Source organism: Megalobrama amblycephala, linkage group LG12 (assembly GCF_018812025.1).
Source record: "Megalobrama amblycephala isolate DHTTF-2021 linkage group LG12, ASM1881202v1, whole genome shotgun sequence".
Taxonomy (NCBI): Eukaryota; Metazoa; Chordata; class Actinopteri; order Cypriniformes; family Xenocyprididae; genus Megalobrama; species Megalobrama amblycephala.
This window is the reverse complement of record NC_063055.1, coordinates 33,815,849-33,830,816: the sequence shown is the minus strand read 5'-3', so window position 1 is coordinate 33,830,816 and position 14,968 is coordinate 33,815,849. Positions and strand designations below refer to the sequence as shown.

The window sequence follows — 14,968 nt, the reverse complement described above, 5'->3', positions numbered from 1 at the left end:
AGACCAAGTAGACCAGTTTTAACCGGCTAAGCCAACTAAGGCGCCATCTTAGGCTGGTTTAAGTTGTTTATATTTCGGTGGGGAATGGTCATTTGTATGGTCATTTGTAGACATGGGTGTTTCTTTCTTTGGTATTTGGTATTTCTTGGTATCTAATGAAAAAAAAAACTCAAAAGAAAGCATCTTTTTCAGTCATTTTATTCACTGTTTATGTGTCGCTCATTGTGATGCGTGAGACTCTTCCTTGTTAATCCACTCAGCTGGCTGCTGAGCAAGAGTTGGAGAGTTAGAGCGAGAGGGTGGCTGATCGGAAGGAAGTGTGAGTAAGGAGGAGGGTCAGTGAGAGTAAGGAGAGGACGTAAGGTCAGTGAGTGGACTTCAAATCCAGCTCCAATTTGGCAGCAGTCTCTTGTCAGAGTTGATTACCGCTGATCCGTTCAGACTTCCCCCAACTGTGATGAGCCACCGGCAGTAAGCAAACGCAGTGTTTTTTGTTCTTGGGGGAGGAGAGGAGAGTTTGAATCAGGAGGGTTGTAGATCTGACCGGTTCTCTTGGACTGAGAAGACTTTTCATAACCACAGCTATGACAAAACAATAGCACGTCTGTTACGAGGCACTCTGGAGGTTTAAATCAAAAACAGCAGGTGATGTACATTTATTTTATTATTTCTTTAATACTGTTAATTTATTTCAGTTTGTACATTAAATATTTGAAAAATAATGTTGAGAGTTTGAGTAGTGCAGATACCTCAGTCGTCTTCAGTTATACTTTTTAATTACTGATTTTTGTTCTATTATTTATATTTATTTTTATTTTATTTGTACATTATTTTGCTATGCTTTTTTTCTGTTTTCTGCCAAGTAGCTTTGTGCTCTATTTATACCTGTAGCTGTCAGCATTCATTTATATTCGGTAATACTTTAGTGCCTTTCTGGTGGATTAAACGTTCTGGTTAAAAGTTGTTGTTTTTTTTTCTCACTTTATATCATTTCCATATATAAAGAGGATAAAATCATGTTTAGAGATTGTTTAGAGATTGTTATTAGACACTATGTACAACAACCTTTTGTTTCCTGGCACTGCAATGTATTATGAGACTAAAACTTAAAGAGCAGAGGCCACTTTTGGTCAAGTAGATTATGTTATATAACAATCTTAAATTTATTAAGTTCCATATTTTCACATCATAAGTCTCATAAAATCCCGTTGGGCCTCATTTGCCAGCCACTATTGTTCTTTCAGCCAAATTCAACAAATTTGCCACAGAGAATTATGATGATTAGAATTATTATTACAATATATTTCTACAAATAGCAGTGGGTCAAGGCGTTTACATAATGTACGTTTTAAATAATTTTGATGGATGAAACTTCAACAAAGGCCTGAACATTTTTCTTTTTTGAGCTTTACTTTTAGTCCTTTCTTTTTTATACTTTATTCAGTGTGTGTATTCATTTAATTAGTAACTGTTTAGTACTAGCACAGTTACCGAGTGCTTTAGACATTTGTTTAGACGTCTGGGGTTTTAAATTAAAAATTTAGGGGAGAAGCTTGTCCGGTGTGTCTCTTTCTTTCGCTTCATGCATCCATCCATCCTGGCTCAGTTTCCCTCTGTCTTTATCTCAGGCAATAAATCCTTCAACATGATGTCCCCCACTGGAGATAATTCTGAGCTTCTGGCCGAAATTAAAGCTGGGAAGAGTCTGAAGCCGACACCTCACAGTAAAGGCTACACGACCGTCTTCTCTAACAGCAGCACAGCGGGGAACAACGTAGGTCACGCACCCTTTCTTTTTTAATTTTACTTTTTCTTTACAAAATTTAGTTCTTAACTATAAAGTGAAAACAATTCAATTTCTGAAGCCTGTTAAGAACATTGTTATTATTGTAATATTTTACTTATAAGTTTGTATTGAGTTATGTATATTCTTAATAGGGATTCTCAGAAATGAAAAGTATTTTATTTTATGATATGAGTTATAGCCGTTGTCTACTTGTAACCTGTTATCTCTCATTTGGGTGTCAATGTCATTGTTTGGCTTGAGATATGAAGTAATATTGTTTGCATTAGAAATACTGATGTTTATCGACAGAAACAAAAGCCAAATCAGATATGCCACATAGATACCATACCACATAGGACATGGAGTGAGCTTTCTTAAATACATGAGAAAAGAATTCTGTATTGAATAATACTTTCCAGTTATTATTATGGAGATATTGGGAATCAGTATTCCCAAAATAAAACTGCTAGGGCCACAACAAGTAATGAAATCCAGAACAAAATTACAGTGTATAAAATCGTAGTTTGGAGCATTATAAATGTGCAGCTCAGCGATCGGGCACCAAATCTATTGTCCAGGATATTTCAGTGAGCCAGTTCAGTGAGAGGCTTGTGTAACTCAGTTATTGGAGCTGTAAAACAATAGCACAATTTATTAAAGTTATATAATTGAGGAAATGACAGTGGAGCGTTAAAATCCTTTCATCTGCCTTAATTTGCTGACCAGTAAATTCTAGACTACAACAAAAAGTCTGACACTTGGAAATGAAATGAAATGTTTACATGATGTGTAAAATGTAAAAGTTTAATGTTGAGTAACGATTATAAATATTGTAATTACAGATGTATCTGTTGTTGTGTTGATAACATTTATCTCCTCTAAATTTTCTAACAGGTAACATTGCTTATAAACCGACAATAAGTTGAAATGTACTGGTGCCATTTTTATTACATCACAGCGGTAAAGTTGTACACGTCTGAGCTTTTCACATTTGAGCTTTCAAACTGGTGATTTTGAGTATGATGAAGACATAATTAGGATTGAATTTTGGAATTGCTCTGTTTTTAGTTTTTGTAATGCATTTTTTAAAATGTATGAGACATGCAATGATTTAATCTCCAAAAAACCATATAACCAGCTCAAGAACACTGGTTCTTGGTAAGAAAATTAGTTCTTGATAAGTAGAGTTTTTTCATGTTTCTCAAGAGATTCTCAAGTTTTGCTTCAAAAATCAGATTTTACATTGAACATCAAATAGCAAACGCAAAACAAAAATGTTTATTGTACAAAAATAAACAAAAAAATCTATAAGATGAATGACATTTATTAATATTAACAAGCAATATTTTTTTTTTTTTTTTTTTTTTTAAATCAGCTGTCACTATTTCTGTATTTTCTTCTGGGACATTCAATTCTAATTGATCATTTTGAATTCCAGGAGGAACGTCCAACATCGCCGCCGGAGCCTCTGCCAAAACCCCAGCCCAATGACACCCAATCCGCAAAACCAGAATCTCCACCGCCTATTTGTCCATCCACGCCACCCACTCCCACGACAAGCGGTGGGTCGCCCCAGAACCTGTCCACTTCTCAGAGCAGTGAGCAGCTTGCAACCACCGTCAATGGAAATACTGCTGTAGTCCAGAGCAAATCCAGTATGGTGGATGTTGAGAGTCTGGTGCCCACACATGACGAGCAGGGCCGAGCCATCCCAGAATGGAAGAGACAGGTGATGGTGAGGAAACTACAAGTGAAGATGCAGGAGGAGGAAGAGAACAAGAGAAAGGTGAGTGATGAAACAGTTTGGTGTTTTAAGCATAAGCTGAGGCAGTGCATCTCTTATCCAGCTTAGATTTCAACATTTAGATACTTAAACCAAAGCTTTCAAATCCCAACTTCATAACATACTTAAAGACACCACAGAATCAAAATTGGAGCTTTGTGGCTTTAAGTCTACGTGTTTAAGGTCATCATAATTTAAAATACAAAATAACCATTTTTATATACTAGATGATACCTGGATGCCACTCACACGTAACATGATGTGGTCATGTGACAACAATGTAGCATGCTGCTGTTAATAGTAACCACAAGGCAGTATACAATGCACACTAAATAAAAAGCTAGTATTCACTTCTGAACATAGCCAATCTCACAGTTCATGTCTAATTGTTTTTAAATGTTTATATAGACTGCTGTTTATAAAAAAGACTAACAATTTAACATTTACAATTAATACATGGAAATGAGTGCATTTTCTCAGCTTATGAGTTCAGCACTATCCTCCTATAGGTTTAGCAGTGTGAGCTTTAGTATCACCTCATTCGATTTTTATTATGATTTCAAATGTAAATTTATAAAGATGAAATTGAGGTTTGAGCTACAGTATCTACATGGAGGATAGCTGAGCAGTGAGTGTCTGCATGGTGATTTTGAGTATACACTTTTTTTTGAAAATGATATCCAACAATTTAGAAAAAAATTGTTTAAAAAAATTGTGATCATTCACTTCTCCATTAGGCCCTAATGAGAAATTGGCTAATAAGTTTATGATCTCTGGGTAACCATAGCAGTGTTGTGTGAATGAGCAAACATTTGTGCTGCTCTGAATTATTTCATAAATGCAGACATTTTCGGGGTAGCAGGAATTGTCACTACATAAATCCAAGAAATGTGTAGTTAAGAGATGCAAGGATTGAGAATTAGTGTTGGGATGAGATATTTATTGATGATTGAATCAATAATATTGTGTAGGTATTATATTTGTATATATTTTGTCCAAGGAACATTGCTTTACATGACAGCAAGCATTAGTCAGCTTGGCTGGATTGCTTATACTTACCTTAGATGGTATTATCGAATCAAAGGCTATCGGCTACTACTTTTTCCCTACATATTTATTGTGAATACATCGATGTGTCCTTCTGGATGTACTTGATTGCAAAGTCAAATAGCTGGTAAAACAAACATGTATGTTAGAGTTGGCTCTGATTTGTAAAGCTTAAAGTGTTAGTTCACCCAAAAATTAAAAATTTTGTCATCATTTACTCACCCACATGTTGTTCCAAACCCGTAAGACTTTTGTTCATCTTCGGAACACAAGTTAAGATCTTTTTGATGAAATCGGAGAGCTTTCTGTCTCTCCTTAGACAGCTATGCAACTGACACTTTGACGCTTCAAAAAGTTCATAAAGAGATCGTAAAACTAATCCAAATGAATTGAGCAGTTAAGTCAAATTTTTTAAAGAGACGATATGCTGAACAGATTTAATTTAGGCCTTCATTCACATATAAACATTGATCAGCAAACATAAACAGAAGCTCGACCGAACCCGCTTGAAGTGCAAGAGCAAACCTATTGTGAAAGCTCATACGTGTTGCGTAACACACGATAATGAACCTCATTGGTTCTCGCGCGTCAAGCGAACATGCTTGAGTCTCCGTTTACCACAAATGATGTGTAAGTTGAAAAATGTTTTATGTGAATAAAAGACTAAATTCTTTATGAACGTTTTGATTCGTCAAAGTGAGAACAAATGAGAACAAACCTCTTGCGGAAGCTTATATGTGTTGCGTAACACACGAGAATGAACCTCATTGGTTCTCGCACGTCAAGCGAACATGCTTAAGTCTCCATTTACCACAAAAGATATAAAAGTGTTAATAAAAGCCTTAATTCTTTATGAACTTTTTGAAGTGTCAAATTGTCAGTTGCGTAGCTATCAATGGAGGGACAAAAAGCTCCCAGATTTCATCAACAAAATCTTCAATTGTGTTCCAAAGATGAAGGAAAGTCTTACAGGGTTTGGAATGACATGAGGGTGAGTAATTAATGTCAGAATTTAAATTTTTGGGTGAACTATCTCTTTAAAGAGTAAAGAGTTTTATACTACTGATCAGACATGGTTTTCAGCCTATGGTGAAGACAGACTTTTAAAATAATACTCAATCTTTATTTGGTCTGGTTTTCGTAGTGCGGGAACTCAAGTGAATGTCGTGCAGTGTGACATTTGGTTGGCTTTTCCTATACTCTGTGTTGAGTGATGCAGTGTTTAATTTGGGGCTGTCGTGACCATCTCAACACAAGCCTAAGTGTGTTTGACATTTACTAAGGAAGTATTAGTTTAATGTGGCTTACTGGCGATGGTGGACGACAGCTCTAAGTTTTTACATGGGGATTCAGTGGTGTGATGCAAAGCCCCTTCACACTGCAGCTGGCGCTTACAGCATGAAGTGCAGTTGGTCATCTTGCTCATTCTACTCATTAAGCTTTTAGTTTTTCTTATACTTTCATATATCTTGTTAATGCCCTGAAAGTTTTTTTTTTTTTAGTTTTTTTTTTAGTTTTTTTTTTTTTAAGATTAGTGGAAATTGGTCATGCTCCTTGGAAACACAAGCTAAATATAGATTACAGATAAAGTATGGAAACTTCTGGGTCATTTTCAAATGAATACCTATATGGACAGCATCTGTGGCAGGCTGTAGAATTACAGGCAAAAAATTTAGACTTGTCTTAAGTAATCTGAATGGGAAACATGTACTGCAAATACACTTGCAGTGTACAACACACATACAACACTTACATTACTCTAAATACCCTTACATTGGAAGTCTAGCAGAAAAGTGGCCAGCAAGCCTTGAACATTACATGTGTAATCATGAGGTGTTATAGAATAGCTTACCAACCCTGTCTGTACAAATTTGTAACTAATCTTTCGGTTCATGCCATGACCAGCTAAAAAGTAAACCCAATATGCACAAGGATACCAGGAAGTGACATAACACATATATCAGCTTTATGTTAAACATAAAATATTTACATGGAAGTGAATTATGCACACTCCATCCACAAAGATTATGATGGTAACTCAAAACTCCACCTTGAAAAGTCCCACAAGGACACTTTTACAAAAATATGAAGTTTCAAATTTGCTTACCTACTACCACAGTAAGGGCTTCCACAGTAAGCATTTTTCTGTATAGTCCCTGTTCTTTTCTTTTTTTACAAACTGAGGATTGCATTGAAATTATTGTTTGTAGTATTCAATAGCATGTCACTGATTGTATCCATAGACAATCATTTGAAAGTAACCCAGATTTTTCATTTAATAACCCTAGAAACATTTTAAGACAAATGAGCTGTCTTGCAGTTTTTTTTTGCTTGTTTTTTTTTTTTTTTTTGCCTGAATCTTCCTTTGCAAGTCAACTCAGTAAAAACAAGGCAGTATCATCGCACCACTAAATTCATGTAAAGTTTGAAACGTTTGGGGTGAAGAGAATTTAAAAGCGTGTATGTAACGCATCGGATCCAAAAGCTGAAGGGCACCCCCTCCTCTGTTTTGTTCCTTTCTATATCCTCTTCTGAACCTACTTTAGTTTGCTGCCAGTGGATACTATCAAGCCCAAGACTGGCATTATTCTCATGTGCACAATGCTATTCTGGGTCCATTTGGAGAGCTAATGACAGAGGACGACCTTATCCGCATTGAGAAGCAGATTGAGAACCTCCAGGTCATGCACAAAGTGACAGAAGTGGAGAAAGATCTGGAACAGCTGGAGCAAGAGTTGAAGCAACTCTTACCTGTGTCTGCAGCTTTGAACCAAGACCACTTCTCTGTCAACCCCAAACAGGTTCATGGGCAAGCAGAAGACTTGCCAGCCTGGTGCAGCAAGATCTCCACGCTGCTCAAAAGCATGGCCATCTTGCTCGCCACTTTGGGTGGAAAGGAGATCGATATTCTGGAAATGATCACTCAAGGATATACGTACGAAGGTCTGAAGAATGGAAAGGGCCAAACAGGAATCTCAAATACAGTGGCCTCTGGAAACATTGGCCGATCACAATCATTCTCCACTCGAGAGGAAGTGGAGAAGGAGATTAAGCAGTGTGGTGTGTCAGTGAAGAACCTGAAAGCTAATTATGAAATTCATAGCCAGTCAAAGTATGAGGATGACAAAATGAACCGCATATACAAACGTACAAGGTCCTTGCCGGCAGTTAGTGAATGTAGCTACCCATCAGAGCCAATCTTGGAGGATGAGCTGCTGTTCTCTCTCTGTGAGAGCAACTCACAAGTCGGAGATGGGTCACCAATAGAACAAGATCCAAATTTACCATTGGTGAATGAGGAACCAATAACACAGTCCCATGCAACTTTGGTATACACTGGGCCTGAAAGAACCGGACCATCTGACTCAGAACACCATGACCACCCTGACATCTCTATGAATCCACTATCCTCAGAGCAGCTCACCCGCAGTCTAGAGGTGCAGACAGACCTGAGCTATGTCCAGGAGTGCATCGAGATGCGAAAGGAGAGGATTGTGTTTCTGTTCCTGGAACACTGGAGAAAGTACACAATGACTGAATCCTACAAGTGCTCAGGAAGAGGGAAGACTCTAAGTGTTGAAGAGAATGACTGTCATTCCCTGTATTATCAGAACCTAGCTAAGCCAGATGGTACCATGCAAATGGAGGATGACCAACTGCTGTATTTCATGAAACAGAGACAGGTTGTGGGAAATCTTCTTGGCCACTGGAGGACCATTATAAGCCAGGTGCCCACGCGACAAATCCGGAGACTCAGTCGAGCTCAGATGATCTACTGGCCTGAGCACTTCCTTCCCCACATCAACGGGTCACCTGTTCAATATGAGAGTCTAACCCTTGACCTTTTCATGCTTGGCTACTTCCAGCTTCTTGAGATGAACATGTCCCGCACTGAGCGGAAGTTCCGCCACTTGCTTTGCTATGAAATGTTTGACAGACTTGGCAGTCACCCATGGGAAGTGATCCGCCAGTTCCACCGAGAGGTAATGGAGAGTATCGAGAAAGGGAAACGTGATTGGTCAGATGGATTTGAGGATATCAAGGTGAAGTATTTTGGTGACTCTGTGGAGGGTGGTGGGCTGCTGGAAGCTGCTGAGCTCATTCTCCCTCCAGAGGTTCTGCAGTCATCCGTAAGCATATCACAAGCGGCTCCAGCTGACACAAGTCTTTCAAGTATTTCACCACCAGATGTCCCCTTTGAACACACAGGGCCAACTTCAGATGACTGTGCAATGGCCACCCAGCAGGGCTCTTTAGAAGACTCAGCGGAGAACATTACAAATGATACAGCAATACAGAAGAGTGGTACTGAAGTTCTGCTACCACATGATAACATTGCAGCACAAGGGACACCACAGTCAGAAAACACAGTAACGCAAGCAACCATAACAGCTGAAAGCCCGCAGATGGAAGCCCCACACACTATCAACGAACAGGGCCCAGCAAATACCAAAGAGGAGCCCAATGAGGACTCCATCAAGCTTATTTATGAACTTAAAGAGTTTAGCAATGAGGAAATTATTAGATATATTGATCGAAGCTTCGCCTTCTGGAAAGAGAAGGAAGCTGAGATGTTTGACATCTGACTTATCAGGTCAAATTATTTGAAGGATGAAACACAATTATCAGGAGACAGAATAAATGCTTGTGTTAAGCAGATCAGCAAACAGTTTGGTCACAGGGGCAGTTTACTTTTAGAAAATGTTCTCGTCTTGATTGTCAAAATAAACAATCAAATGTTGAGCTTAACTGAATTTAAGCAACAACCTCTGTCCCGTCATCATTTGTCATCAGACTTCTTACAACCAACTGTAAGCTGTGGTGTAAAATGTAAATTTAGACCTCATAAGTCGATATTGATATGTTTTGCAAACTGCTGTCATGCAGATTAAACAATAAATACATAGAAATATCAAAGAAAACACAGCACCTCATCTCACAGGGTGAAGTGAATGAAAGATCACAGTCTTTTTTAGCAGAACAACTTTTCAGTGAGTATATAAGTTATAAACAATGAAATAATGCACACACACTTTAAGTGTGCTAGTTTATCTTAACAGTGATATCCATCTGTTGAAAGTGCTTTAAATCATCAATTGTTATAGCTACTTAAGTAAATAATCAGCTCACACTTTGAAGCACAAAATACATATTCTTGAAATCAAATAAATTAAAATGTAAGATTATTCTGACCATTTTTTAAACATCATTTTGATAGAATTTCATCTGATTCATTCATCAAATGAAGCCATTTGAATTTTGTAACTTTGGACTGTTGTTTGGTATTTGTGTGACTTAAAGTTGAGTGTATCAGAAGAAGACCATTGACATAAATTGCTGTTACAATATGTTTTACATCATCTGTTTTAAATGGTTTATTTTGCATGTTGCATAATTATTTGGAAAATATCAGTATCATTTTTTAGTATAAGAGAGAATGTGTTCCCTCTTTTCTTAGTGTTCTTGCCCTGTTTGAGTTAAGAACACACAACTCCTAGTTTCTGAACATAATCAATGCTTTTATTTATTTAACCATGATGCATTTGTGTATGAGAATTCTTGACCTTTTTGTTTATCTTTCAGGTTGATTATCTTTTGATAGCAGATGTGTTTGGCAGTGTTGTTTTTAAGAGATTTTAAAAAGCAGGTGGATTTCTACTTAAGTTAACTGCGAAGGTTTTTATTGCCATTGATATTCATAAGTTTTTTTACACATAACATTGGCGTTTAAATTGTTCAGCTGTTTCAGTTTTGTTCCATCTAGCCATGTTTGAAGTGTCAGTTTGATGGTTTGTTCTTTTTTTTTGAGAAATATACACAAAATGAAATAAAACTAAAGTTTATGATTGGATACATAAGTCAAGATCATTTCATTTGTGATTTCCTATTACAACATCAATAAAATGATTGAACACCTTTTTACGAACATATATTTTACTAAATGACTTAAATTTACAATTTAATGCTTGCTTAGTACAATAATTTATTGCTCTACAAATTATCAACTCTTGTTAGGTTCCATGGATTTAACTTATCTAAAGAGTTAAATAAGAATTAGAGTTAACTATGGCATCACGGCTATTTTTGGAGTCAAGCTCAAGCTGTGTTCTTGAGGGCATTTAGCAGCCATTTTCTTAAGAAGGCAGGACTGTATGTAAGTGTGTACAGTATGTGAACTCCAGCAGTATTGAAAGTGTGTAAATTAGAAAAGTATATAATGGCAGATACTAAATATGCACAATGTTATAACTCTGTTCTGTAGTATGTGCTCTATATTTTGAGGTAAAAGTAAAATGTTTTAGGTGACATCTCTAATTAACTCATATTATTTTACTTAAGTACAGTTTTACCCATCTCATGTTTTTATTTTTCTGCTGTTACATTTACAATCAGTCTAAACCAGCTCGTCTGTAAGGGCAGGTGGGGCAGAGCCCCACCAAAATATTCATTCAAAACATAGACCTCTATATAAACTGAATCATGAATTGTAAATGTGTTCAGCATTCTGTAACACGATCAGGGACTATTTTTTCTGGTGGAAGAAAGGCTTTTAGAAAAAGTTTACTTCATGAAAGTTGCATTGATACATATTTCTGGCTTTAATATTTGTATTGTTTGGTAACCGTTTTATAAAAGCAATAAGGTACTCTCGAGGCTAGTGCTGTATTGTGAATAAGTCACAGCTAAAGGGGTTGCAGGCACTCTGCTTCACGTCGTGCCTAACAACGCCCTTCAGCCGTGACTTATTCACGATACAGCACAGCCTCTCATACCTTAATGCTTACATAATGGTAAAAAAAAAAAAAATATATATATATATATATATATATATATATATATATATATATATCGTATTTTCTTAATGCAAAATATAATTTCTTTTGATTTTAGGTGAAATATTTTCTCGAGACCAAAATATTTCTCTGTACGAATACATTTATCTCTCTTTACATTTAACATTTAACTCTGGCAGTATCGTTCTAAATATCGTTCTTTCACTAACCTTTCAACTACAAACTTTCAACTGTAACTGGGTTCTCTTATACAAGCAATAGAATTTCTTTTTTTTCTATAGATTCAGTATAGCCTTCTTCATGAAGAGGTTATATAATATCTTTTTTGAGCTGTCATTTAATGTCTTTCAAATTTTCCAAATTATTAGGCAGAATCCAAAGGCAACTCAACATTTTAAAGAAAAGCAATACTACATTATCAATGGAAGTATTGATGGAAGAACAGCTAATTATTTGATCTGATTGTTATATAGCAAGAAATTACATCAGTGTGCAGTCATGTGTTTCATCATTTATAGCTGCATCCTCTAAACTTCTGCATCTATCAAAGCATTTTCCAAGCATCTTCATCTATCGAGCAATTTTATCAAGCAATTTTAAGTAATTTTTTCCCTTTTTTTTTTTTTTTTCTTGGCATATAATTCCCAGGGGAATAATGAAATATTAAGACACAGATTAGTTTACTCTGGCTGTTACCACTGATGTGGCTCCACAGTAGCATTTGAGGTAATCGATCCGTTTGGAGGGGAAATGAGAAGCTGAAGATGGCCTCCCCCTCTGCTGGGCTATAGTTACCATCTGAATGGAGGAAGAAGATCACTTTTCACACTGTGCACACACTACCTGTCTGAGTGAAAGAAAAAAAAAAACTTTATTGGGCAGTGTATACAGAAATTGTGTATTTTTTTAAGAGTGTCTTAAAGGGTTTGGTGGCATATTCTGTATGAAAACCGCGGAATTTGTACAAATAGTTGGATCCTACTATGTTGGAGGAGTTTTGGTTGCACTGGAGCATCCAAGTTCACCTCTAGTTTAGACCAGTAGCGGTTCCTTACCGTAAATTTAGGTAGGGCATATTCTGGGTCTTAGCGTTAGTTTATGATAAACATTTTGTAACACATGCAGAACACTTTTGGCAGAGGTCTAATGTCCTTGCGTTATTCAGCCTGAGGGTGGCGCTCTAATGTTGAATGACAGGCACGCATAGAACGAGTATTGCCTTAGTATTTATTGCATCTGAATGTTGTTTTAGAATGTTACATGATATGGAGGAATTCCAGTGAGGAAAAGAAAGTCATTTCTATTCACAGAATAGAATTTTTCACATTATTCACATTAGCACGTGCTGCAGTTCCATTTTTCACCACAGATTTACATTGGAAAATTGCGGAAAATTGCGCTGTAGAGCTGGGGAGGGCTCAGGCACCCACTGCCCCACTTAGTATCATAATAAATGCCTGCCGAATTCATACACTGAATTGTAATATGTTCTAATCACTTTACGACTTAAAATAGTCAGAAAATCAGAAAATATTTGTTACAGAATGCTGAACACATTTACAATTCACGATTCAGTTTATATAGAGGTCTATCTTTTGAATGAATATTTTGGTGGGGCTCTGATTGTAAATGTAACAGCACAAAAATAAAAACATGAGATGGGTAAAACTGTACTTAAGTAGAATAATATGATGTTATATCAGGTGCTATATCAGGTACTTTTCTATATAAGGTGCTTTGCCCTATTAGGTGTGTTCGACTTGAAGTGGCATTACGCAGACCGATCGGTGTATGACATCAAAGTACTGCGAGAGCGATTAGAGAGTAGTATGATTTCGAATCGCTCTCGTGGTACTCTCAGTACTTAAAGTGGGCCAGTACTCAGTACCGGTGTTGTACCGAATTACGACCCGTGCCAAATTATTACCCCCTCGTTGAAGTCGTTACCTGATTGCCTAATCCTAACACCTTCCCAGCACCTACTCCTAAACCTACCAATACTAGGAGGGTAATAATCTGGCAGGGGCTCGAAATTTGGCAGAACACCGGCACTTCTCTATTTTTACCTTTTGCGTACGGCCAGTTTTCCTTGTGTACCGGCAAAGTCCCTTTAAGAGACGTCATTTCAATTGGCTGCCATCTTTGAAATGCCTCTTGGGCATGCAAGTGCAGCTCCTATCTCTTTGAATGGGGAAACATCTAATTCTCCAAAGCTGTTCGCCAAGCTTTCGATTAAATTTTTATATTTAAAATCACCAATAAAATCTGACAACAACTGTCTCATAAATATTGTTTCTAAACGCTCGAATCATGAATAAAAAAAACGGCATTTTTCAGACAGGATCAAGCTAATGGGCATGCACAGTCCTACATGCATATAGGAAGCGTGTGTCTGACTGTTTCTCTAGAACCGAAGCTTTAAACGGCAGCTCCAATGACGCAATGACTTTACCAATTGGCGATTGGCTCTTTTTTAGAAGACGGGACTTATTCCACCATATTGCGCATTGCACTTTCTCCCTTTCATAATAATACGAGTGCACTGTCTTTCTATGTATTTACCCTGCATTCCATTCGGAAGGGCTCACCCCTATGCCCTAATTACTTCAAAGGGTTTACCCTCTGTAGTGAGAGCTTCGAAGGGATGAAGGGTGTAGGGGTCAGAAAAACTATTTTTTTGGAACGCACTTCTGCGTCATCTTAACGAGACAATCAAGGAGGTGCCTTCGTCTTTTTTCCCCTGGTGTACTCTTTGTATTAATACGCATTCATTTACTGTAGTAACATTATAAGCTACTGCCGGTCTTTTACGTCAAATATAATGTACACTGTGTCTATGTATTTGAAACATTTGAATGGACTGATAAAGGAAGCTGTTTTTGTTGAAGTACAATGTCATTTTGACCACACCAATGTACCAAATCTAACTCGTATAAATATTACAGTAGTATAGAAAAATACAATACATACATTTATAGGTAAAATCGAACTCCGAGCTTCCTGTACCTATTCTGTGACATCAAACAACTTCCCTGTGCAAAGGATCATGGGGGTCCGAAGTGTCCATCCATTGTACCCTTCGAAATCCTCCATTCCTTAGGGCCCTTTGAAGTTGCCAGTTTTGAGCACTTCGGTTTGGAACGACCCTTCAATATGGCGGCCATGATTGTTTTCACTCTGTAGTGCCCTTCAGAGGGCGATATAGCCCACTTGGAACGCACCGAAAGCCCACCGGAACGCACTGGGTACTTTGATGTCATACACCGTTCGGTCTGCGCAGCACCGCTTCATGTTAAACGCACCTACTGTCGTTATGTTCAGGACACATTTAGCATGGCCTGATAGCAGCATTCAGGACCTCTCAGGATCACAGGCAGGCTTATAAAAGTGATAGGATTAGTTTTTTATTTATTTATATTAATTTATTTTTAGATTGATGTATTGTTCTTCACAGTATTTGTCTATTGAGCTTTTTAGTGTTTCCAGTATTCTAGCATTCAAGATAATTTTACATACACTCTCAGAAAAAAAAAGGTACAAAGCTGTCCCTAGGGCAGT

The 14,968-nt window shown here is 37.2% G+C and overlaps 2 protein-coding genes across 7 annotated transcripts in view; both read left to right on the top strand.

Annotated features, from left to right (window-relative positions):
- The window catches only part of espn (espin), an 81,893-nt gene that overhangs the window by 64,292 nt on the left and 2,633 nt on the right, over nucleotides 1-14,968 (top strand). For all 6 annotated transcript variants that reach the window (XM_048210767.1, XM_048210765.1, XM_048210766.1 and 3 more), the window contains exons 10-11: nucleotides 1,629-1,774; nucleotides 3,225-3,572. In XM_048210767.1, the coding sequence (XP_048066724.1) occupies nucleotides 1,629-1,774; nucleotides 3,225-3,572 (494 nt within the window). The remainder of the gene's footprint in view (nucleotides 1-1,628; nucleotides 1,775-3,224; nucleotides 3,573-14,968) is intronic.
- On the top strand, nucleotides 6,219-10,461 carry LOC125280314 (espin-like protein). Its single transcript, XM_048210771.1, has one exon. The coding sequence runs from the start codon at nucleotides 7,247-7,249 to the stop codon at nucleotides 9,200-9,202; it is 1,956 nt and encodes a 651-aa protein (XP_048066728.1). The 5' UTR covers nucleotides 6,219-7,246; the 3' UTR covers nucleotides 9,203-10,461.

What these genes read in the sequence shown, in the direction of transcription:
- LOC125280314 (XM_048210771.1), top strand. Translation starts at nt 7,247, where the DNA reads ATGACAGAGGACGACCTTATCCGCATTGAGAAGCAGATTGAGAACCTC.